Genomic DNA, 24,331 nt, shown 5'->3' on the forward strand with positions numbered 1-24,331 from the left:
TGACAAGCGAATCCTGATCACTGATCAGCAGATAAACATCTTCCAGCACCTGCTTTTAAGCCCTCCATTCATACATTATTACCTTGTTCTGTCTGCACAGCCCAGAAACAAGGAAAAAAGTGAATCAGTAATCATAGCGCAAAGAAAAAATGAAAAGAATTCTTTTAAAACTGCATGACTTTGGTTTCTGAAATATGCCCTTCATAAATGCCTTCAGTAGTTCAGTGATGATCACGCTGTATTTGAAGTATGAAGTTCATTTTTAATATTCTATACCAAAGATGAAACATATTTTCATATTTTCATTAAACTCTGTGTTTTTGGTGTATTAAAATAAAATTGTACTTTATCTGACAAGTGGAGTCTGTCATTCAAATGTTAAAATGCATACTTTTGTCCCTATTAAATAAGTGAAAAAGGGTTCTGAATGTTGTTTTAGGGCAATTATCAGAATCAGAATCAGAAAGAGCTTTATTGACAGGTATGTTTACACTTACGAGGAATTTGTTTTGGATTGCCTGAGGGAAGAAACTGTTCCTGTGTCTGGTCATTCTGGTGCTAAGAGCTCTGTAGCGTCGACCAGATGGAAACAGTTCAAAGTGAGAGTGTGCTGGATGTGAGGGGTCCAGAGTGATTTTACTAGCCCTTTTGCTCACTCTGGATGAGTACAGTTCTTGTAGAGAAGGGAGGGTTGTAGGTCAGATTTGGTCGCTGAGCTGAACCAGACAGTTACTGAAGTGCAGAGGACGGATTCAATGATGGCGGAGTAGAACAGTTTAATCGGCTCCTGCTGGGCCTTTTTCACAATGGAGTCAATGTGAGTGTCCCACTTCAGGTCCTGAGAGATAGTGGTGCCCTGTCCATGGGGAGAGTGCAGGGGGGTTCCTCCTGAAGTCCACGATCATCTCCACTGTTTTGAGCATGTTGAGCTCCAGGTTGTTAAGACTGCACCAGGCAGCCAGCTCTTTAACCTCCTGTCTGTAAGCAGACTTGTCACCATCCTGGATGAGGCCAATGAGTGTGGTGTCATCTGCAAACTTCAGGAGCTTGACAGAGGGGTCATAAGTCGTTGGTGTAGAGGGAGAAGAGCAGTGGGGAGAGGACACAGCCCTGAGGGGCGCCAGTGCTTATGCTCCTTTTCCAGTGTGTATTTGGCCTGTTTATACAAGACATTGTCCCCTTTCCTGTAAGCATCTTCTTTGGCCTGACAGAGCTGTCTAAGTTTTGCAGTGAACCATGGTTTGTCGTTGTTGTAAGTTAAATGAGTCCTGGTAGGAATGCACATATCTTCACAGAAACCGATATATGATGTAACAGTGTCTGTGAGCTCGTCCAGATCAGCTTCAAAAACACTCCAATCAGTGAGGTTGAAACAGGCTTGTAAAACCCACTCTGTTTCATAAGTCCATATCTGTCCTTATTACAATTTTAGCTGATTTAAATTTCTGCTTGTAGGTCGGTATAAGATTAACTAAACAGTGATTAGAGAGCCCCAAAGCTGCCCGTGGGACAGAGTGATATGCATCCTTTATTGTGGTGTAACAGTGATCCAATATATTGCTGTCTCTGGTGGGACATGTAACATGCTGTCTGTATTTTGGCAGTTCACGGGAGAGATTTGCTTTATAAAAGTCCCCAAGAATGATTAAAACAGAGTCCGGGTGTTGTTGCTCTGTGTCTGTGATCTGTTCAGCGAGTTTCTGTAAAGCCAGGCTCATGTGTGCTTGCGGTGGTATGAAGACACTTACGAGAATGCACGAGCAAAACTCCCGTGTCGAGTAGAGAGGCTTACAGTTAATGAAGAATGCTTGCGCGTCCTGAAGCGCTTGATAAGCGCTGCTGTTCTGCCACCTACAATGTCCACCAAAAACACATTATAGTAAAAAAATGAAAAAATATTTGGTGTTTACTTCTGAATTCTGAACAACCAGATCAATTAATAAACTGATAAAATGAATACAGGAACAAAACAAAATACAAGTACAAACTAACAAAAACATAAAAACAACTGCGGAGCACACCATGGATGTAGCCATCAGCGGCGCCATCACGAGAGAGATATTATATATTATAAATATATATAAGATAAATAAATATATTATAAAACAAATTATATTATACACTTTTTATGATGCTGTATGAATTAAAAAAAACGCATGCAACTCATATTAGATTATATCTGACAGATGCATTGAGCCTCTTCTGACCCACTAATATCTATAGAAGGCTTATTTCTATGCTTAAATACAGTCAGAAAAGCAGTGATTATCTTAATCTGACATTCAAGGCTGTATAATCTGTATTTAAATGCAGCTATAGCTTCACATCTACAGTATCGAATATTAGCCGCTGACTGCTTTCAGCATAAGCTCTCATACAGACACACAACAACAGATGCAGAGACGCCACTGAAGGGTTAAAATACTTTTTCTGGTTCAAAACAAATTAAGCTTCATGTAGCGCATCTGCAGCCGGTCGTCCATTAACACACACGGTCATTTGGACTCTTGATTGTTAAGCTGAAGTGGAGTTTATAATAATGGAAGTCTATAGAAGTGTGCGGCTCATATGAACTCATTTTTCTGTACAAGCGTGTCATATGAGCTGTGAAGTTGTCTGCATTGTCTCTTTAGCTTTGAGAGTCTATTGGTTTAGATGGATTAATTACTTTGGAGCAAAACGGCAGTAGTTGAAAGATTGTAGTATGTGACTGAGCTTTCGAAATGTAATGTCTTGCACTTCACTGTACTGTAAATGTGATTTTTGAATGATTTTGCTAACCGAGGTTTATGTTTAATCAGTTTCTGTGGTAATCAGCAGTAGTTCACAGAAGCAGTATTTTTTTTTATTATTATTAATTATATATATATTTGAATTAAAATGATAATAAATCATTTAATTTAAATAATACAAAATAATAAAAAAAAATAAAAAATAAAAGTAATAATCTTAAAAAGGCTGGAAAAACTATTATTTGAAATATAGTATTTTATATTTATATATTGTTTATATTTTATAGTATTTTTATTATTTATAATGTTATGATATTCATGCATGTATTTCTAATTGTTATATATATATATATATATATGTGTGTGTGTGTGTGTGTGTGTGTATATTTATGTTTTAAATTATATATTATTACATTGTGTATTTATTTATTTTGCATTATTTTTATTTATATAGTAAATTATTTTATTTTATGTTATTTTTACTTCTGAAACTATATATATATATATATATACACACTCACAGACACACACACACACACACACACACACTTTATTTTTTATTATCTTTATATATATATATATACATATACATATATATATACCCAAGCATCATATGAACAATGAGGTAGAGAAATAGGTCAAAGCAGCAGTGGGTTTACTTTTCTTTAAGACGGGTTTCACAAAGGGGGGCCTTTACCAGCACAATCATCTGCCTGTGGATTAACTGAGTTCATGGTGATACTATAGCTGTCTGCATAACAAAAACCAGAGATATTTCACCAATACACATTATGCTGTCAGGAGGGTGATTATGGTTTTTATGGCTTTTTATGGCAGTCAGTCGTATTAAACACCAGATATTTTCTCTCCTGTGAGAATTTATGCATGTCTTTAGAGAGATTCAGAGAAAAATAAAACATTAGGAAACGGTGAATAATGCATCTGAAATCCACAAAACATCATTACTATGTAAATGAGAAGCTATGAAAACAACGCAAAGCAGAGAGGCTGATGGGAAATGCAGAAACTCTTTTGATGCAGGTAAATATTTGCATATGTGCTGATTATAGATTGTTGTTGATAAATCAATCAGTATTGAAGCTATTCGATAAATACAAGGAAAGTGACGATACAGCAAAATGGTTCTTTTAAGTTATTTTACAATATTGCATTAATCATAAAAAGTTACAAATCATATCATAATGTTACTTTTTTATGTTACTTTTTCTGTTGTCATGGCAACAGTGATGTTTATTTGAAAAGTAATTATTTTAAATATATTTTTTAAAACCTTTTAACTATTAAATATTTAACTATTATATATAATATTATAACTATTAAATATTTAACTATTTAATATTTAACTATTATATCAAATTAAGTATTTAATATTTTTTTTCTCTTGCCATCAGAGGAGTATTTATGTGGCATAAATACTTAATTAGGGTGACAGAATTAAAATTGACATTAAATACCAATAATAAAACTTGATAAATTTAAAAACAGCAGTGTGAAACTAAATATTTCACCACACAAAAGAAGATGTGAAATTCTGCATTCAGACTGAATTGGTTTTTTTTTTCTTTCTTTCCTTTGCTACATATGAGAGAGTGAGTGTTAATAGTAGTAGGAAAGATTATGCTGTTTTGAAAACGGTTGAAGTTTAGCTACTGCAAAGATGGGGAAGTATGGGGAAATATCTTTAAAATATTTAATTATTAGATCAAATGGATGTTTCAGCTATCAAAGCAGTTTTTATCTAGCATAAAACATTGCAGATCTTGATGAAATTGTGAATTGTGTGATTCAAAATTAAAAATAGTGAGGAAAAAAAGTCAGAATTGTGTGATACAAACTTAGAATCCCAAGAAAAACGTAAAAATTGTGCAATACGAAATTTAGAATTGTGAGAAAAAAAAGTTTAAATTGTGCGATACAAAATTTAGAATCATGAGAAAAAACATTTAAATTGTGCGATACAAAATTTAGAATCATGAGAAAAAACATTTAAATTGTGCGATACAAAATTTAGAATCATGAGAAAAAACATTTAAATTGTGCGATACAAAATTTAGAATCGTGAGAAAAAACATTTAAATTGTGCGATACAAAATTTAGAATCGTGAGAAAAAACGTTTAAATTGTGCGATACAAAATTTAGAATCCTGAGAAAAAAATGTCAAAATTGTGCGATACAAAACTCATAGCCTGTGTCGGAAACCAGCATCCATAACAATTAAATAGTTACTTTCCAGCACCGATGTGCATTACATACTGTCTTTTTATCTGCAGTGTGTGGATGTGGCCAACATAAACAACACAGAGAACTGAGTGCCATCAGGTTTACAAACCCTGATTACATCTACTCATTTCTCTTACAATAACAGACAATAACCAGTAGTCAATAGGTTACAAAGTTTGATATGACTAACTAAACAAACTGAGCAGATGAATAGTCCACAAGAGAACAAGCAGTTGAGTTGCATTGGGGCTTTTGGCCTCATTCCTGTTTTGACAACAGCCATTATGCCTTAAAGGGATACTCCACCCCAAAATGAAAATTTTGTCATTAATCACTAACCCCTCATGTCGTTCCAAACCCGTTAAAGCTTCAATCGTCTTTGGAAAACAATTTAAGATATTTTGGATGAAAACAGGGAGGCTTGTGACTGTCCCATAGACTGCCAAATAAGTAACAGTATCAAGGTCCAGAAAAGTATGAAAGACATTGTCAGAATACTCCATCTGCCATCAGTGGTTCAACCGTAATGTTATAAAGCGATGAGGATACTTTTTGTACAGAAAAAAAACAAAAATAACGACTTTATTCAACAATTTGTCTCTTCTGTGTCTCTCCACATCACCGTAGCGTAATTTTGATGAATATAAGATGAACGCAGGCAGCGTTTTATTCGTGTACAAAAAGTATTCACAACTCATAATGTTACGACTGAATAACCAATGACAGAAGAACTACTATTATGATGACTTCCATAATTCCTTGACAGTTAAATTTACTTGGCAGTCTACGGGACAGTCACAAGCCTCCCGGTCTTCATCCAAAATATCTTAACTTGTGTTCCGAAGACGAACAAAGCTTTTGGAACGACATGGGCTAAGTGATTAATGACAAAATTTTCATTTTGGAGTGGAGTATACCTTTAAAACGAAGCCACAAAGCTTTTACAGACCCTGAATTAGCCCATCAGCTTCACATATACAAGGGAGACGGAGTGAGAAACAGGAAAGAAATTGGCAACATAATCCGGACGAGGATCAAAACGCTTGGATTGGATTATTTTCTATTGCATCATGGGCCTGAATGACCTATTAGATCAAAGGCTGAGATTTTGGGGAGGAGAATAATATCTGAATGCATTATTGAAGTGCGGAGACAGGCGTGAGAAGATGAAGGTGGATCCGGTGTCATAACGGCCCGCCAAGGGACGGCGGCGCGGTCCGTGACTGTGAAACCCAAGACCGAGCGGCATTGTGTGGCCGCGTTTGTTTGGATTCAAAGCATAGGAGGAACTATAAGACCGATCTGGAAACGGGATCACCCCATGACTGATAGTAATTACTTGCTGTCTACGCGATTAATAATTGAACGTAATTTCAGATCCAGCACTTTCCAAAGGAAGAGAATGGTGCGCTGTCAAACGCTCACACACACGGTACAAGATCTGCTGTGCTGTTCTTTAAGAAATAGTTCATCCAAAAATTTGCAGAAAATGTCCCCACCCTCAGGCCATCCAAGATGTAGATGAGTCTGTTTCTTCATCAGATTTGGAGCAATGTAGCATTGCATCAGGGTCTCACCAATGGATGCTCTGCAGTGAATGGGTGCCGTCAGAATGAGAGTCCAAACAGCTGATAAAAACATCAGTTAATGTCTTGAGAAGAGAAAAGCTGTGTTTGTAAGTAACAAATCCATCAAGTTGTTTTTTACTTGTGGATTACTGTAATGTCTTTATCAGCTATTTGGACTCTCATTCTGACGGCACCCATTCACTGCTGAGTAAGTGATGCAATGCTACATTTCTCCAAATCTGATGAAGAAAAAAACTCATTTACAGCTCGGATGACCTGAGGTTGGGTACAAATTTAGTAAATACTCATTTTTATCTGAAATATTCCTTTACCACAACAGGACGGGATGCACTGCTCAGCTCAGACCAACAACAAATCCTCAAATTGTTTGCAAAAAAAAAAAAAAAAAAAAAAAATCGGTTCTATAAAAATATTAGCAGATGAAATGTAATGAAATAATAACAAAAATGTTTGTAGTTTCCCCAGCAGAGCAAAGAAAAGCAAACTAGACATCGTGTTGTGGACAGATCAGAGGATTGGGTGAGTTATGAGGTGAGGCTGATGGCATTTCTTATGTTTGCAGTTTAACTGGAGGTTTAACTGAGGTTCAGATGTTAGTTTAAGCAATCTGACAGTAATGAGCTAGAGGGAAACGCAGATGATTAAATATGCAAAAGAATGACTTTCTTAATGTTCCTGGTCTTCTTGAACACGATTCAACAGTGCATGTTATTGCAAAAAAAGTAGATCATCAACAACACACTGCAAACTCACATTCAGTTCAGTTCAGTATAGGAGACAGATATGAAATGCACACTTTTCATTGCAGAAGTAAAACCCTGTTTTAAATAGGTTAGGAAAATAATATAATTTTACCCCCATATGCACAGGAAAATGCTACAGTATGTCGTGAGTTTTAACATAAATGCTTTGTTCAGATAACTTACTATGATACTTGCCAATATAATGGAATTCTTTGTAGTAACTTGATACTGTGTGTTGCTATCTGATTATCAAAAACATCTGTGGCCGCACATATAGTGGCATCAGATTATGATACCGTCATACTGTCTCAGTACTTTATATAAGGCATGAGCCGCCTATAAATCAATGGAGGTGATTTATTTTTCAAACTTGTATTTTTTCAGTATTTTGTACTGTATGCTACTATTCAAAAGTTTGTGTTCAGTAAGATTTTTTGAAGCAATTTTACTTTTATTCAGCAATGATTACTGATCAAACGTGACAGAAAAGACATTTATAATGCTACAAAAGATTTCTATTTCAAATAAATGCTGTTCTTTTGAACTGTCTGATCATCAAAGAATCTGTGAAAATAAAATGTATCATGGTTTCCACAAAAATATGAACTGTTTTCAGCATTGATAATAATCAGAAATGTTTTTTGAGCAGCAAATCATCATATTAGAATGATTTCTGAAGGATCATGTGACACTAAAGACTAAAAATTCAACTAGTACATTTTAAAAAATATAAAAACATAAAACAAATTAATTTTTTTTTTTTTTTTTTACAGTTTTTATCTATATTTTACTGTATTTCTGATAAAATAAATGCAGCCCATTTATTAATTCCATTGGTTATTTCATAGTCACAATGAAAATGCACTTTCCAAATTTGTTACTATAGCGTAACCATTTCTCATTTCCATGTACTGCTTTGAAGACACATTTGACTCTGGTTTGGATTCAACCACACTGTCGCACCTCAAAGAAAATCTGCGGCTGTGTGCATGATTCAGAGGCAGTGAGTCAGTATGAAGCACCTTCTGTCTGCAAAGTAGATAGCTATCGAGTTATATGGAATGGTAAACAGTGTCAAGAGTCAGGAAAGGCCACTAACCACTTCAAAAACATGCTGGTTAGGTTTCCGAGAAGCACTCACAGTGCCAAGATTGGAGAAAATGATTTCGCATGCAAACTCAACACCATTTTTAACAGGAAAAATTTTAGCAGTTGTACTTTAAACACTATAAGCCTGATGGACAAAAGACCTGAACAGCTCTTTTTGGTAGCTGCACATTTCACTCCAAACAGCAATCAGATGGAGAGCTGGAGAAGAAAGGGAATGAAGTGTATTTTATTAATTAGAGGCTGCTTGTTGTGGGTCTCTCACAGGTCCTTCATCACTACGAGTGCAATTAGGCTGTTCATCTCCAGGCTAATGTTCTGTTTGTGTTGGTCACGTCGAGCAGATGCAGAGGGCCGTCTGGGGCCACAAGAGGCACATACATGACCGTCTGGCCAGGTGGGAAAGCGGAGAGGAAAGCCGATTGTATGCTGGAGGAGTGAGAACATACACACATACTTATAGAGTGACATGAGTAATCAACAGAGAGGAAAGCACAGATTAAATGTGACCCGATCAAACCCCATCATAGTGGACGTATTGAACAAACCTCTAACGCTATTAAACTTGAGTTTGTGCTATAGACATCAAATCTCAAGGCTTGTTGCAGAGCTGTTATTTTTCTTAACAAGGAACTTCAAACATTAGATCATGCGACTAGCAATGCCAAGGTCATGGGTTCAGTTCCTAGCGAATGCATGAACTGATCAAATGTATACCTTGAATGCAAAGTTACTTTGCATAAAAGCGTCTTTTAAATGCATTACTGTAAATGTAACTGGGATTTTCCTGTAGCTCAAACAGTTAAGCATGGTGTTGGTTTCCAGGGAAACGAAATCTGACAAAATGTAAATGCATGCCTTAAATGCAATGGAAGTTGCTTTGGACAAAATACTTTGTTAAAAGCATAAAAGTGGTTGGAATTGATGCTTTGGATAGAAGTGTTTGTTAAATGTAAAAATGTAAATGTCGTTGGGGTTTTCCTGCAGCTCAAACAGCATGACACTGGCAACGCCAAGGTCATGGGTTCGATTCCCAGGGAAACAAGAACTGATCAACTGCATACCTTGAATGCTATATAATCTGCTTTGTATAAAACCATTAATAGCATAAATGTAATCTGGGTCTTCCTGTAGACCTTGCCACTAGCAATGCCCCCCCCCCCCCCTCCAAAAAAAGGTAAATGTTTTTTATACTTTTTTTTTTTTGTCATGTCAGCCAATGGGAGCCAAGACAGCAAAGCTCATGTGATATGACTTCTGATAGTATGTGGCATAATTTGACAGAACTTGAATGTTCCTTTGATAATCAAAGAAGCTGTTTTGACTGATTTTTTTGCTGTTTATGTGACTTTGAACTCATGCCACTCATCAAAACATTGCTTTGTGAAGTTGACTTTGAACTTGAATAACTTGTCAGAAAGTTAACTTCAAGTTCCATTGGTGATGCAACAGTTGAGAAGAGTTTAATTTTATGCAGATGAGCCAGCATTGCTGAAACTCTTCACTCTTCTGCTCTTCACTCAGTTTAACGCATTAAAAATAAATTATTTCTGGTCACTTTTAATCACTGCCAATGTAAGTGCTTGCTTAGGTTTGGTTATTATTCTATGTAATTCTTTTACGCTTATGCATTCGCCCAAATGCTTTTATCTGAAGCAACCTACAATGTTTTTGGGGAATGCAGAACATTATATACAGTAAATATAGCTGTGAATTGAACCCACAACCTTGGCATTGCTAACACCACCACTTTCAAAGAATTTAATAATATGCTACATGCATTTATTTTTTAATCTGACCTTCACCCACGAATGAAATTGTTCTCAAATGCATGCTGGTGGATTTCAGTCTCCCACTGCTTTGTGAACACGTTGCTAGTGAATTAAGCTACTTAAGCGGTGAACCTGACCTCAGATAACAGGACCTACTCGCAACCTGTGCACTGCAAAGCCTCCATACATTTTCTGTCCTCCGGCTTCTTGTGGTTTTAAATGACTGCTTTCCATTGTAGCGTTTCAGAGTTTCAGAGAGTTCCAGAGAGAGAAAGGAAAAAATGAAACCGAACTGGTTTTTGGAATAATAGAAGTGGCGAGCGGCCATGCCATGCTTGTCTGTTTTAGCGAGCTGAATAGTGTTCCACGAGTGATGACAAGCTAAACACACACTCCTGATCTGACCTCTGTAATGGGTCGGGACACTGGAGAAGCCACCTTATTGGTCTGGCACAAAGAGGTAGATTAAAAAGAGCAGAATGAGATGCCAACCACACCACAACCAAAAGCCTCAGTGAACAATCGTCATTAGGCTTTAGCGTAATGCTAGCTGCTTGAAAAGAATATGAAATTATAGTGAATTTAACATTGTTTGACTTCAACGTTCATGTCTTCATGCACATATACAACAATTCTTTTGAAGAATACAATCCCACAAGATCTTTTTCATAGTTTTTGGCACCAGTGGCACATATCTTCATCTTGATTCACTGAATGGCATTTTTCAATGTAAATATGTTTATGATTTGGTCTCCGATAAGATGACAAACCGTTTTCGTGATAACCCTTTGCATTATATATTTTCCAACGAAAACTGCATTGTTATGTGTACAAACACATTCCGAGAAAGAAACACTTCAACTTGTAAATGACATCTAGACACAGCCAAATCAAACACTGAGATGGTTTTTGAATTATCCTTGATTCAGTTTTTAAAGACCCATATTTGACAAAATGATGCTGCTTAAATGTTCCTAAAAGAATGTTTCAGTAATAACTTTTTGAGCAAAGACTGCTGCGACACAACTGCTGAGTCCACATCTAATACCAGTTTAGCTGGTAACACATGAAAGGAAATCATATCTAAGCTATTAATAAGAAAATAAAGCACTTTAATGTTCATGAATTCTTTGCTTACACAGAAATGAGATCAGAGAAATGTAGCCTTAGCTGATTTGAAGAAAGCTTTTGAGCTGAGTGCACAAAAGTCATCACAAACAGACCTGAACAAACTGTTTCGAGGAACCAAGACATTTTGGGGTTCAAGAGACTCATTAGGACATTACACACCAGCCTAGTATCCTACAGAAAACACAAAATGTCCAACAACACCTGTTAATAACCGAGAAACAGCTGAGGACTCAATGTGGCATTGATTTCTCATCTTTTTCAGAAGGGTGTTGACAAACATAAATAGCATTACATCTGAAAGGGAACAGCATTCCATGGGGAGAACGATGTTGCTGTAGAGAAGTGCATTGGGCTTCAAAGACAGGCATATAAAAGAGGTCTGACAATTTGACACAACACACTGCCGAGGGCACCATTGTAAGATAAATTACATTAAAAGCATGTTGGGCAGCAAATGCAAATAGCAAAATCTTCATACTTTGCAGCGATATTGTCAATATAATATATATATATTTGTAGATTTCATCATAGTTATAAAACATACTGTATGCACAATATATACATCATATTTTCAAATCATATACTTAAGAGAATGCACAAAACACACTGTAAACAGACTAAGTTGGGCAGCACTTTTGTAGTGTCAGATGTTTGAAATCTCCATTAGGTTCCTGACCACCGTTTCTTGGTTGATGAGATTTAAAGGAATCTCACTCTCTAACCTCTTCTTTTTCGGTTTTCGTTTCTTGCAGCAAATGAACGTCACCAACGACAAAACGGTCAGAAACAATCCAAGGCAGGTAGCCGTCAGTGCAAGCAGTAACACTTGGTACTCGCCACACAGATTTGGCACTTGTTCACCCTTCCTCCCTTCCTTATCTGGAGGAAGCGCACCATGGTCAATATCTACACTTCTGGGCAACAAACTCTGAATGAGGGTCTCATTGCTGACTGTCTCATTCACAAACAGGTTGACCAGTACGGTAGAGTAGAGTTCTGGTTGACCGTGGTCTCTGACTTTGACCCACAAACCCACAAAACTGTAGAGGCCTCGATTGCTCAAGGATTTCCTCAAGGTGATGTTTCCCGTGTAGGGGTCGATGTCAAACGTGCCCAGCTCTCCGTCTGTTCTCTTGATGATGCTGTACGCAATAACAGCGTTCATTCCAGTGTCCCGGTCCACCGCGTAAACTTCCGTTATAGACGTTCCTGGAAGCGTGTTGGGAAGCACCAACATGTACGACTGGTTGGACTGGGGGAAAAGAACAGTTGGAGGGTTGTCGTTGACATCCAGGAGGAGAACAGTCACCATTGTGATGCAAGAAAGAGCAGGTTCGCCTCCGTCAATTGCCTCGATCCAAACATAGTACGTTCCCTGTTGCTCCCGGTCCAGAGAGGTCTTGGCCCGCAGCGCTCCTCGTCCGGTGTCAATCACGAAGATGTCGCTTCCATTAAGAATGGACAATGCCACCCAGCCATTCTCCCCAGCATCCGCATCGGTAACAGTAAGAGCGCCAATTTCCCCAAAACCTGGAAAGTTCTCCGGCACAAAGAAGGTGAAGTCCTTGTTGATGAACCGCGGACTGTTGTCATTGCGATCCTGGACGGTGATTATCACAGTGGCGATTGACTCCTTTCTTGGTGTGCCCCTGTCTACGGCCCGCACCATGAATCGGTACGTCTCCTTTTCCTCTCGGTCAAGAGAAGTGGACACCGTCAGTACCCCGGTTGACCGATCCAAGTCAAAAATGGTGGGAGCGTCGGTGCCGAGTAGGTAATACACCTCGCCTCTGCTTTCACTGTCTGCATCGGTGGCCTGAAGCTGAGCGAGGAATGTATTTGGTGGGTTGTTCTCCTCCACTGTGATGTCAATGAAAGATTGCTTGAAAACCGGAGCATTGTCGTTAACGTCCAGCACATGGACCTTCACTACGGTGTTAACTACTAATCCATGAGAGTTACGAACCACGACAACAATTTCATAATCCTGTTGCTGTTCATAATCCAATAGCTCGGTGGTCTCAAGCAGGTACTCGTTTTTAAAACGCTCATATGGTACAAGCCTAAATGGACCTGCACCTTCAAGAACACACTCTATCTTCTGTTGCGGCTCAGTGTTTTTGATGGTAAACAAAGCAATGGGTGAAAACGGTGGCTCTGATTCACTTATACTCACAACACCATCCTTCTCAGAAGCAATGTAACGTGGGATAACCACCGGAGGGCCGGAAAGCTGTTTGATGATGTGAACAGTAACCGTTGCAACTTCTGGAATACAAGTCGGCCCATTAGCCAGCACGATTAGTTTGTATATATATCCTTCCTTTTTTTCAATCAATCTCTCCTACTATAATAACAACCCCAGTGTTTGTATCCAAATGAAACAGGTTTCTGCTTTCCTGGGTGACCCGTTCGCTGAAGGTATACGTGATCAAGGCGTTGGCTCCCTCGTCTGGATCGTAGGCTTGTAGACGAGCCAGTTGCATGCCCTTAGTAGCGTTTCCATAAAGAGTAATGTTCACTAGCGACTCTGTAAACTTGGGGCAGTTGTCGTTGACGTCCGTGATGATAATCCTCAGAGTTGCAGTGCCTAGAAGCGGCGGAGAGCCTCCGTCCTCGGCTATAATGTCAGTCACATACTCAGCTTGTGTCTCCCTATCAAGAGACTCGGTAATGATAGAAAAGGGCGTCAGTTCACCGCCTTCGTTCTCCTCTACATCTAATGTGAAAACTCCATAGTCATTAACAAGCCAGTATGTTTGAACGCTGTGAATCCCGATGTCGGGATCCACTGCGGATTGCTCCACCGCAAACCTTGCGTTAACAGGTGCGTTCTCTGGCACAGACACCCTGATTTCATCGACAGGGAAATGCGGATGGTTGTCATTTACATCCTCTATAATGATTTTAATCTTAACCAGCCGAAAGTACTGCTGAGGAAGGATAAGCACATCCAGAAAGATTGCGCAGCCCTGGCCCTCGTGGGACTCCGCGCACAGAGCCTCTCTGTCAATCTCCATGGCAGATGTGAACAGCTCCCCCGTCGTGTTATTCAGATTCACGTACTGCTGGCTTCCTGTCTTTAGCTCCAGATTGAATGAGCGAGGAGGACTGACGGAAAGATCCAATTTTAAGTCCGCACTGATAGCCCCTATGAGTGTCCCTTTAGGTAATCCTTCTTTTATCTTATAGCTGAGGTGACTGAAATTTGAAGAGCAGGAGAGGGGACTGATGTACAAGAGGAGGATGAACAAACCCTAAAATAAATAACAGAAAAAACTATTTAAAATGAAGCAACAGAAGTTAAAAAAAGAAAAACATCACACTGGCAAGTATACATAGAAATAGTCAAGAAACCATTGCAAATATATTTTGCATTTAAGTCATGCATGAAGCACATCAAAAGCAGTTGGGTTTAACATTACTGTGTGTCCTCCACCCTTACTAATATGGTAAAATATTTGCCCAATTATTTACCATGATAACCATAATATCTGTCATAGTTTCTATATATAGTTTCTCTCTCTCTCTCTCTCTCTCTCTCTCTCTCTATATATATATATACATATTTGGATGAGAGTGATGGTGGTGCCAGTTTTAACTAATCACAAAGATATTTTGACAGAAAATATGATTATCACTGTTCAAAGGTTTGCAATGAACCTGCAAACGAAATCATAATATTATATGCTCATGTCATTTTTGTTAACACTTACACATCCTTGAATAATAGGTTATTAACATAAAACAACATGATCCAGAATTACTATACAATCCCTCCAAATACTTATTAGACTTTGAATCATATATCTAATAAGTATTTGGATTATATAAAAAAATGTTTGATTATATAAATGAAATATATTATAAAGAGTAACCAGTTATTTACTGTTGAGAGAATTCGATGCCATGATGAATGCAGTTTTCATGAGTGTTAGAAACTTACCCATAAGTCTCCTTTGCTATGCAGGCAGGGTACTCTTTTAGTGTTCCACATGTTTCCCGTTCAGTGTTGGCGTCACAGGGAACGGGAGCGGGATGAGTTCACAGTAGCAGCCGCATTCTGAGCGCCGGTGAGCGGCTGAGTTCTCGCTCGCTGCCCGATGCGCGACTGAAGCGCTCTACTCATTCATCCGACAAGACAGGCTATGGACACGCCCACCGCATGCTAATGAGGGCAGGATCGACCAATCAGCGTTGACGCAGAGCGGGAGGAGGAGTGTCTAGATTTGCATGTTAAATAGTTGTAGACGTTTAAGTAGTTTTAGGCTGAATCATTATTGTTTTTATTATTATTATAAATTTTTTTGTGTGGTAAAGAAAACATCAGCACGAAATTATAGAAATTAAAACAGTGCTGATAATGCAAATTCTATTTTCTCTAAATTTCTGATTTAATATAACTATGCTAATAATAATAAGTTTTCTCTTAATTTTTAATTCTGTCCTAGCTTTTCTATCCCTGTGCATAACTCTAATGCAAATTGCTTGTGGTTTTATAAGTCACTTTGCATAAAAGTGGCTGCTAAATCATTAAACATAAATCTGCTGTATATGATTATGTAGGCCTAAATACAGTATTCACTAATACAAATCTGGATTCAGCATAGAATATGCTTCTTATTAAGAACCTTTTAGTCTTTAAACAGTTCTGTAGAGGTTAAATAGTTAATCAGAGACCCTTATGCACTGTATACAAATGTGCATTAAAGCGTATGAGTTATTTTAGACAGCTCAGATGATCAAATTTATTTCCTGGTGTAAGGAAAGCAGAAGAGAGCAGATACGTGTTTGCAGCCCTGCGGTTGAGATTACATTAATTCCCCATTTACAAAAAACTCACCAAAGATGATTAACATGACTCACTTTCTCTGTGTCTGTCACACCTGCTGAATAATTACCAAACTTGTTTATTTGCTGCGTCTTTTTAACCTTTGCATTCATTTGTCTTGCTTCCCAGAGATGCTTCCGCATGAGTAATAATGTGAGGATTACAGAAGGAAGACTCTGACTGTACAGGATGAACCTTCGGCGTAACCTTCACCAAATCAACTCGTCTTAATCTGAGTGTTTTTAACCTCATCAACAGATGCTGGCTGTGATTGAGAACATATTGACCCTCTGACATCAGCAGAGTAACACTAGCTCTGATTACACACAATGCATGCAAGTTTTAAAGTGACCTTGCATCACATGATGGTTAAAATGGACACATTTATATTGTGGTATAAACCACGGACTTGTTTTATTTATTTATTTATTTTTTTGCATTGCAGGTGGTAAAATGGAAGGAAAAACCTCACAGATTTACATCAGAAGTGGACCTGAGTCATATCTAAACCAGAAAATCACAGACTTGAAGCTGCAGGACTCGAACCGGTGAGAAACCAGGTAACAAGAACGTTCTGGAAAGTTTCACTCAAAGTTACGAACATACGATCTTCCAATAATGCTAACAGAACGTTTTTTCAATGCTATCTTTCTTTTCTAATGTTCTCAAAACATTTGCACAACAGTGTTGTTTATACATTCTTTACAGACCGTTTTATTTCCGAAACGTTTAAGTTGGACGTTTGTCTGATGTTTTTAAACGTTACGTAAACATTCTATTTCAACTAGCTGCCAAAGCAAAATTCTGTTTTCTTTTACTTTAACTTAATGTAAAATAACTAAAACTAAAATAAAAACTATATAGACATATTTAAAAAATAACTAATAAAACTGACTAAAGCACACAACATAACATAATTTTAACTAAAAAAAAAAAAAAAATTATTTTATAATACAAAAACAAACCTATAATAGTATCTCAATGATACTAAAATAACCCTGACAAGGCAAGGATCTCACAAAGTTATGAACAAAAGTTCCTCAAGTAATGTCAATATAACATTCATTCAACATTATCTGAATGTTCTGAAAATGATATTTATACGTTATGTTATTGTTTTACAACCAAACTACAACTTAAAACCATGAATTAATTAGTATATATATATATATATATATATATTATATATATATATAATATTTTTTTTTTTTACATAAAATAAAAGTTAACTGAAACTGAAAGCAACATTTCTCATTTTCATTTAGTTTAACTTTACTAAAATAACTAAAACTGGAATAATGTTTTAAATAATTTTGAACAAATAAATAAACAAATAATTTTGTTGTTGTTGTTTTTTTAATATGGAAACGCAAAATGCTAAAATAAAAATTATTTCAAAATTCAACATAAAAAAATCAAAATATTGTAAAAACAACAATAAAAAAAATCTGCTTTTATTAATTCATCTTTATGTTGTTCAAAACTTGATTTAATTTTATCCACTGAAGAACATAAAAATCATTTTGCACTGGAAATCTTCTTAAATCTCTTTTGCATTCATGTGCATTCAAATATGAATGTTCAAGGTTTGCAAACCATGTCTTGTATTTACTATAGTATTTCAGTTTACACAGTGTGCAAGTAATGAAGATTGTTAAATGATGTTGTTGCAATGTCACCTGCACACATTACAACCACAAAGCAGAAATGAGGTTTATCTGGATCTAATTCAGATTCCCCTGAACAAACAGCTCTTAGATAAATACTCCATATAACTGCATTAGTTGCAGTCCAAGACACCATCACACAATAAGTTAATTCATTCATACAAACGATACTACACACGAGATTTCTAGTACTGCTCGTCTGCCAGAAAACCTTGTCATAACGTGTTTTGTTTCAGAGATACAAATGAGGATAATACGGTGCTGTATTATAATAATGTATGTTTACTAGAACCATCAGGCAAAGCTTATTATATTTTCAGTTCTAATGAGGACATTTTGAAAACATTTACACTACGAAAACAATAAAAGTAATGGTAAGAATGAAACTGCTTATTGATTCAGAGAGTTTCTGAAAGTCTTTTGTCCTGAACTGGTTTCTTCAGCAGGCGTGACATAACACTTTCTGTAGGAAACTTGCTCTGTGTGTGTTTTCGTGAGGTTTCGTGACGACACGCCTCGAGAAGTACAGTCAGCTGAACAGGATTCTGGGTAAACTCTTCAGTCCCTCCGGGCACAGGAATCAGTCAACAGACAGTTTGTAAAGTACTTTTGAGGGCAATTTCAGAATATTTCACTTACTTTAAAGGGGTCAATGCATACTCTTTTTTTTTTTTTCCACAATTATTTTTTTTCCACAATTATCTTTTCTTTTTTTTTTTTTTTGCCCTGAGGTTCACTTATGGCAAATAAAATAAAAATAGATTTACAAATTAAGTAAATAATGTTATTTATTTATTTATTTAGTTTATTTATTTTATTTTTTGCAGAGTAATTATCTACATTGTCTCTGACCTTTATAAATAACCAGGGCAGATGTAAGGATAGATAGATAGATAGATAGATAGATAGATAGATAGATAGATAGATAGATAGATAGATAGATAGATAGATAGATAGATTGGTCTGTGAAAAGTAAAAGAAATAAGAAATAAAAAAATCTATCAAATTTTATATTTATATTTATATATTTTCTGTTTTCATTTTAGTTCATTTTTGTTTTGTTTTCATCATTTTTATTAGTTTTTATTAGTCTATATAGTTTTGAAGTTTAGTTTATAATTATATATATATTATTTATTAATTTTAATTATTTTTATATTGTAGTCTTAAACTAAATTAAAATAAGAAATTTTAATTGTTTAAATATTTTATTTATAAAAATGAAATAAAAATGAAATAAAAATATTAAATATGAAAAATATTTTTTAAATATTTTTTTTAATGCTTTCATTAGATTTTTTATTCGTTTTTTTATATTTTTCATTTAAATTTTAGTTCATGTTTTTGCAATGCTTTGTTCTAGTCGTCGGTTGTTTATTGATTTTTAAGATGTAAAAAAATATATATATATATATATATATATGCATATATATGCATACTATATGCATGGATTAATCGTTGGTAATAAGATCCAATAAGACATGCAAACTTTAATAGTTCTCTGTGGCTGGATGCTTAAATGCTTAGATCAGTGTTAAAGATAATTTCTTATTTTGCGTTAGACTCGTGTGTAGTGTGTTTTGCACGAAACTGAACCTAGAAACCACAAACTGTTTGCTGCCTTTAAGTTTGCTTTTGCTACTTGGTGACCCTTATTTCTGCTCCGGAGGTGAGGATGACACAACATCAAGCTAATAAGATCTCACACTTCATAGACATTCACAGTCACATTCATGTTTGTAAAAAACCACGTGCATCAAGTCGGTCATCACACAAAAACCCATACAGGACAATGCATGTGAATTCTTGAAAAATAAATAGAATTACTACAAATTTGGATTACCTGCATATGCGTAGCTCTCTCTCTATGATATAAACTTAAACCTTCTTTTATTTCAGCTTGTTGCCAAGGCGCATTTCTCTAATGTGTAAGTATGACAATATGAAAATAGTTAAGTATGAATTAAGTGTGACAAAAATGAAATAAAAATGAAATAAAAATATTAATATGGGAAAAAATATTGTTTAAATAATTTTTTTAATGCTTTCATTTAGATTTTTTATTCGTTTTTTTATATTTTTACTTTACTTTTTCAGTCATGTTGCCTGATGTGATAGGAACTGTTATGGCAAATAAAATAAAAATAGATTTACAAATAAGTAAATAATTTTATTTATTTTATTTAGTTTTATTGTTTTTTTATTTTTGCAGAGTAGATTTATCTACAGGTGTCTCTGACCTTTAAAATACCAGGGGCAGATGATAAGGATATAAGAATAGATAGAATAATAGATAGAGTAGATAGATAGTAGATAGATAGATAGATAGCTAGATAGAAGATAGATTGGTCTGTGAAAAGTAACAAGAAATAAGATTTAATAAAAAAATCTATCAAATTTTATATTTATATTTATATATTTTCTGTTTTCATTTTAGTTCATTTTTGTTTTGTTTTCATCATTTTTATTAGTTTTTATTAGTCTATATAGTTTTGAAGCTTAGTTATATTATAATATATTATTTATTAATTTTTAATTATTTTTATATTGTAGTCTTAAACTAAATTAAAATAAGAAATTTTAAAAATGTTTAAAGGTTATTTTATTTATAAAAATGAAATAAAAATGAAATAAAAATATTAATATGAAAACATATTTTTTAAAATATTTTTTTTAATGCGTTCATTAGATTTTTTATTCGTTTTTTTTTATATTTTTCATTTCATGTTTTTGCAATGCTTTGTTCTAGTCGTCGGCTAGTCGTCGGTTGTTTATTGATTTTTAAGATGTAAAAAAATATATATATATATATATATATATATGCATATATATGCATGGATTAATCGTTTGTAATAAGATCAATAACATGCAAACTTTAATAGTTCTCTGTGGCTGGATGCTTAAATGGCTTAGATCAGTGTTAAAAGATAATTTCTTATTTGAGTTAGACTCGTGTGTAGTGGGTTTGCACTACAACTGAACTAGAAACACAAACAATGTTGCCGCCTTTAGTTTGCTTTGCTACTTGTGCACCTTATTTCTGCTCCGGAGGTGAGGATGACACAACATCAGCTAATGAGATCTCACACATTCACAGACATTCACAGGTCAAATCATGTTGTAAACACACGTGCATCAAGTCGTCATCACACAAAAACACCATACAGAACAATGCATGTGAATTCATGAAAAATAAATAGGAATATGACTACAATTTTTGATTACTGCATAAGATGTAGCTCTCTCTCTATATATAAACTAAACTTATTTTATTTCAGCTTGTTGCCAAGGCAGCATTTCTAATGTTTAAGTATGACAATATGAAAATAGTTAAGTATGAATTAAGTGTGAAAAATTAACTAAAACTAATTTAAAAAAATGTATAAAAACTATATAGATGAAAATGGCAGAATATCATACATATCAGGGTTTTTATAGTTAACTAAAACTAAAACCATAAAAAAAAGTTTGTTACTTGAAATAAAATAAACATTAACTGAAATAAAATTGAATATAAAAAAAATATTTTTAATTTATTTTATTTAAGCTATAGGTGCCAAGGCAGCATTTATTTAGTTTAACTTGAAGTGCGAGATAAATTAAAACTAATAAATAAAAATATATATATATTTTTTTAAATATATAGACACTTAAAAAAACTAATAAAAATGACAAAATATAATTTATATCAGGGTTATTATAGTTGTCTAAAACTAAAACCAAAAAAAACCATGTTCATTACTTGGATCTAACTAAACGTTAACCAAAATAAAATAAAATATAATAAAGTAAAACAACAACATATTTTATTTTTAGCTATTTGCCAAGGCAAAATGTAAAAAAAAAAAAAAAAAAAAATCTAAAATTACAAAAAATAAAATAAAATAATAAATTACAAAAACATACTGGTATATAATTAAATAGTATATATGATTACCATATCCCTCTCAATAACGCTCTGTGGTACTTTAAAGTGCTGTTTTATAGTGCTGAGATGAAAAAGAAATCTGCATTGGATGCATTTACGCATTTTCATCAGCCGTATGGTTTTATTTATTCATAAAATGAGATGTGGGCATGTGGGGCGCTTCTTTGTTTGGTGTGTGTGTGTTTGATCTCATTTAATGGTGGTTTAAGGACCCAGAGACGCTGCTGTACGCTGGAAACTGATTGCCAGTAAACGCAGCGAATGTTGCGTTAGATTTCAGGCCAGATGTCACCATACTTTAATTAAAGCGCCTTTAAGCTACATTGAAAGCAGAGCTCAGAAGATATGAGAAACACGTCCCAGGACAACGCACCAGGAACCAGGCGAGAATAACAAATATGTTTTAGATTCATTTCACATCCATAAAAAGAGAATGAACTCAATGTACGTCAGAAGCCACTTCAGAATGCAGCACGCTGAAACTTTAGCTGAAATAAAAAGAAAAGTCTGATTAAAAAAAAACAAAAATCAAAAGCTGAGAATCAAAATGAAAAAGCTATATATATATATATATATATATATAAATTATTAGATTTTACCCCTTAATAAAGAGAGAAAACCTGGATTAGTGTTATTTTAGCATTATTCTTTTACTATTTTTTATAAAAAAAAATATATAATTTTTTTTAATTTATTTTAGTAATTTTGTTTAGCATTTTTTTTGTATTAGTTTATATATATATATTAAATTATTTAAATTAGATTTTTATTAGATTTATTTATTTTTCATTTTATTTTATTTGTAGTTATTTTAGCAAACAGCTTAAACTAAATGTTTACCTTGATGTGCAAAATAGTTAAAGTTTCAGTAATTCTATATATGTACTTTTTTTAAATCATCTTTTAAAATTATTTTTCTATTTTATTATATTAACTATTATTTTCCATTTTAATTTAATTTTAGTTAAAGTTTTAGTGATTTTTAATTTAATTTTAATTTATTTTTCATTTGTATTTTATTTAGTTTTAGTTATTTTAGCAAATAAAGTTAAATAAATTGTTTAATGTGCTAAATTGAGTAATTTAGCTGTTTTTGACATTTTTATTCATTTTTGTTTTTTACAATTTTATTTTTATTTTTACAACTTTTAATTCTAATTATTTTGTTTTAGTTTTAATTATTTTAGAACTTAAAAAAGACAATTCATTATTATTATTATTATTATTATTATTATTATTTGTATTATTATTATTATTAAAAATTTTTATATTTAGATATCAACAATAACAACTACCACCACAACAAATTTTTTGAAAACTCTGAAAAAATCCTTAACAACTCATCATCATAAAAAATTTAATTCATTCATTCATATTTATTGTTATCAGACACTGACTTAAAAAGCCAAACATGCCTTATTGCGTTCCCTTTGCTCTCGCTGTGTAACACACTCTGTCCTCTCTCTCTCTCTCTCTCTCTCTCTCACACACACACACACACACACACACACACACACACACACACACACACACACACACACACACACATACACACACACACACATACACACACGCTGTTAAATGGGCCATTAACTTCACACATACAGCATGAGTTGCATTAGCTCAGGACTGCTGGATCTGTGTTATTTAAGTCTGTGAAACATCAATGCAGCAGCACTTACACACAGGCTGCTTCTCAAACACATGGTTCAGCAGCGTGACGTTTCAAAGACGTGTGAGTTTGTACAGTGATTCTTCAGATACGACGTCTGTATCTGTGTTCAGATTCTGCAGGATCTAGTGCATTTATTTAATTGACAAATTTATTGTATTTATTCATTAATTTATTTTTTTTATTGAGAAGATTTATTTATGTGTTTATTTAGGGGGATTTATTCAGTATTTGTTTATTTATTTACTACATCTATTTTATTTGGGAGGAGGATTTAATTAGTACATTTATTTATTGGGGAATTTATTTTGTTTATTTGTTTAAAACTTTTTTTATGGGGGGTATTTATATATTTATATTATTGTGTTGGGGGATTTGTTTATTTGGTATATTATTTTATTGGGAGGATTTATGTATTTATTTAAAATAATTATTTTGTTGGGGGATTTATTTATTTACTGCATTAATTTTATGGGGGATTTACAATTTTTGGAGCATGGATATTTATTTATTTATTAATTCGTTCTGCTTTTAATTTATTTATTCTGCTATGATTTTTATTTATTTATTTATTTATTTACATTTTTAAAATTAAAATCTGTATCCAGATACGTTTTGAGAACAAATATTCTTGATTTTATATTTCTGTAAAAAATTCATGATCTACTCTCAAAAGGTAAAAACAAAGGAATACTGTTAAGTTTCATGTTGAGAGCATTTAAGGACTAAAACTACCCAGACAGCAAACAGTTTTGGCCCAGATCCGGCCCACATCTGGCCCGCATGGATTTCACGCGGGCCAGATGTGGGCCGGATCTGGGCTGAAACTGCTTGCTGTATATCGTCTGAAGGATCATGATTGTGAAACTTCGTGTGTGGCACAAAAACACAAGTGGAATGTTTTGGCATCATTACAA

The 24,331-nt window shown here is 34.4% G+C and overlaps 1 protein-coding gene across 1 annotated transcript; it reads right to left on the reverse strand.

Annotated features, from left to right (window-relative positions):
* Positions 1 to 11,276: 11,276 nt before the first annotated feature.
* Positions 11,277 to 15,469, reverse strand: LOC109098640 (protocadherin-20-like). The gene is given in 3 exon segments (XM_019112228.2): positions 11,277 to 13,657; positions 13,659 to 14,573; positions 15,263 to 15,469. Coding segments are annotated over 3 exon segments (2,664 nt in total). The 5' UTR covers positions 15,314 to 15,469; the 3' UTR covers positions 11,277 to 11,959.
* Positions 15,470 to 24,331: the final 8,862 nt, after the last annotated feature.

Source organism: Cyprinus carpio, chromosome A11, assembly GCF_018340385.1.
Source record: "Cyprinus carpio isolate SPL01 chromosome A11, ASM1834038v1, whole genome shotgun sequence".
NCBI lineage: Eukaryota > Metazoa > Chordata > Actinopteri > Cypriniformes > Cyprinidae > Cyprinus > Cyprinus carpio.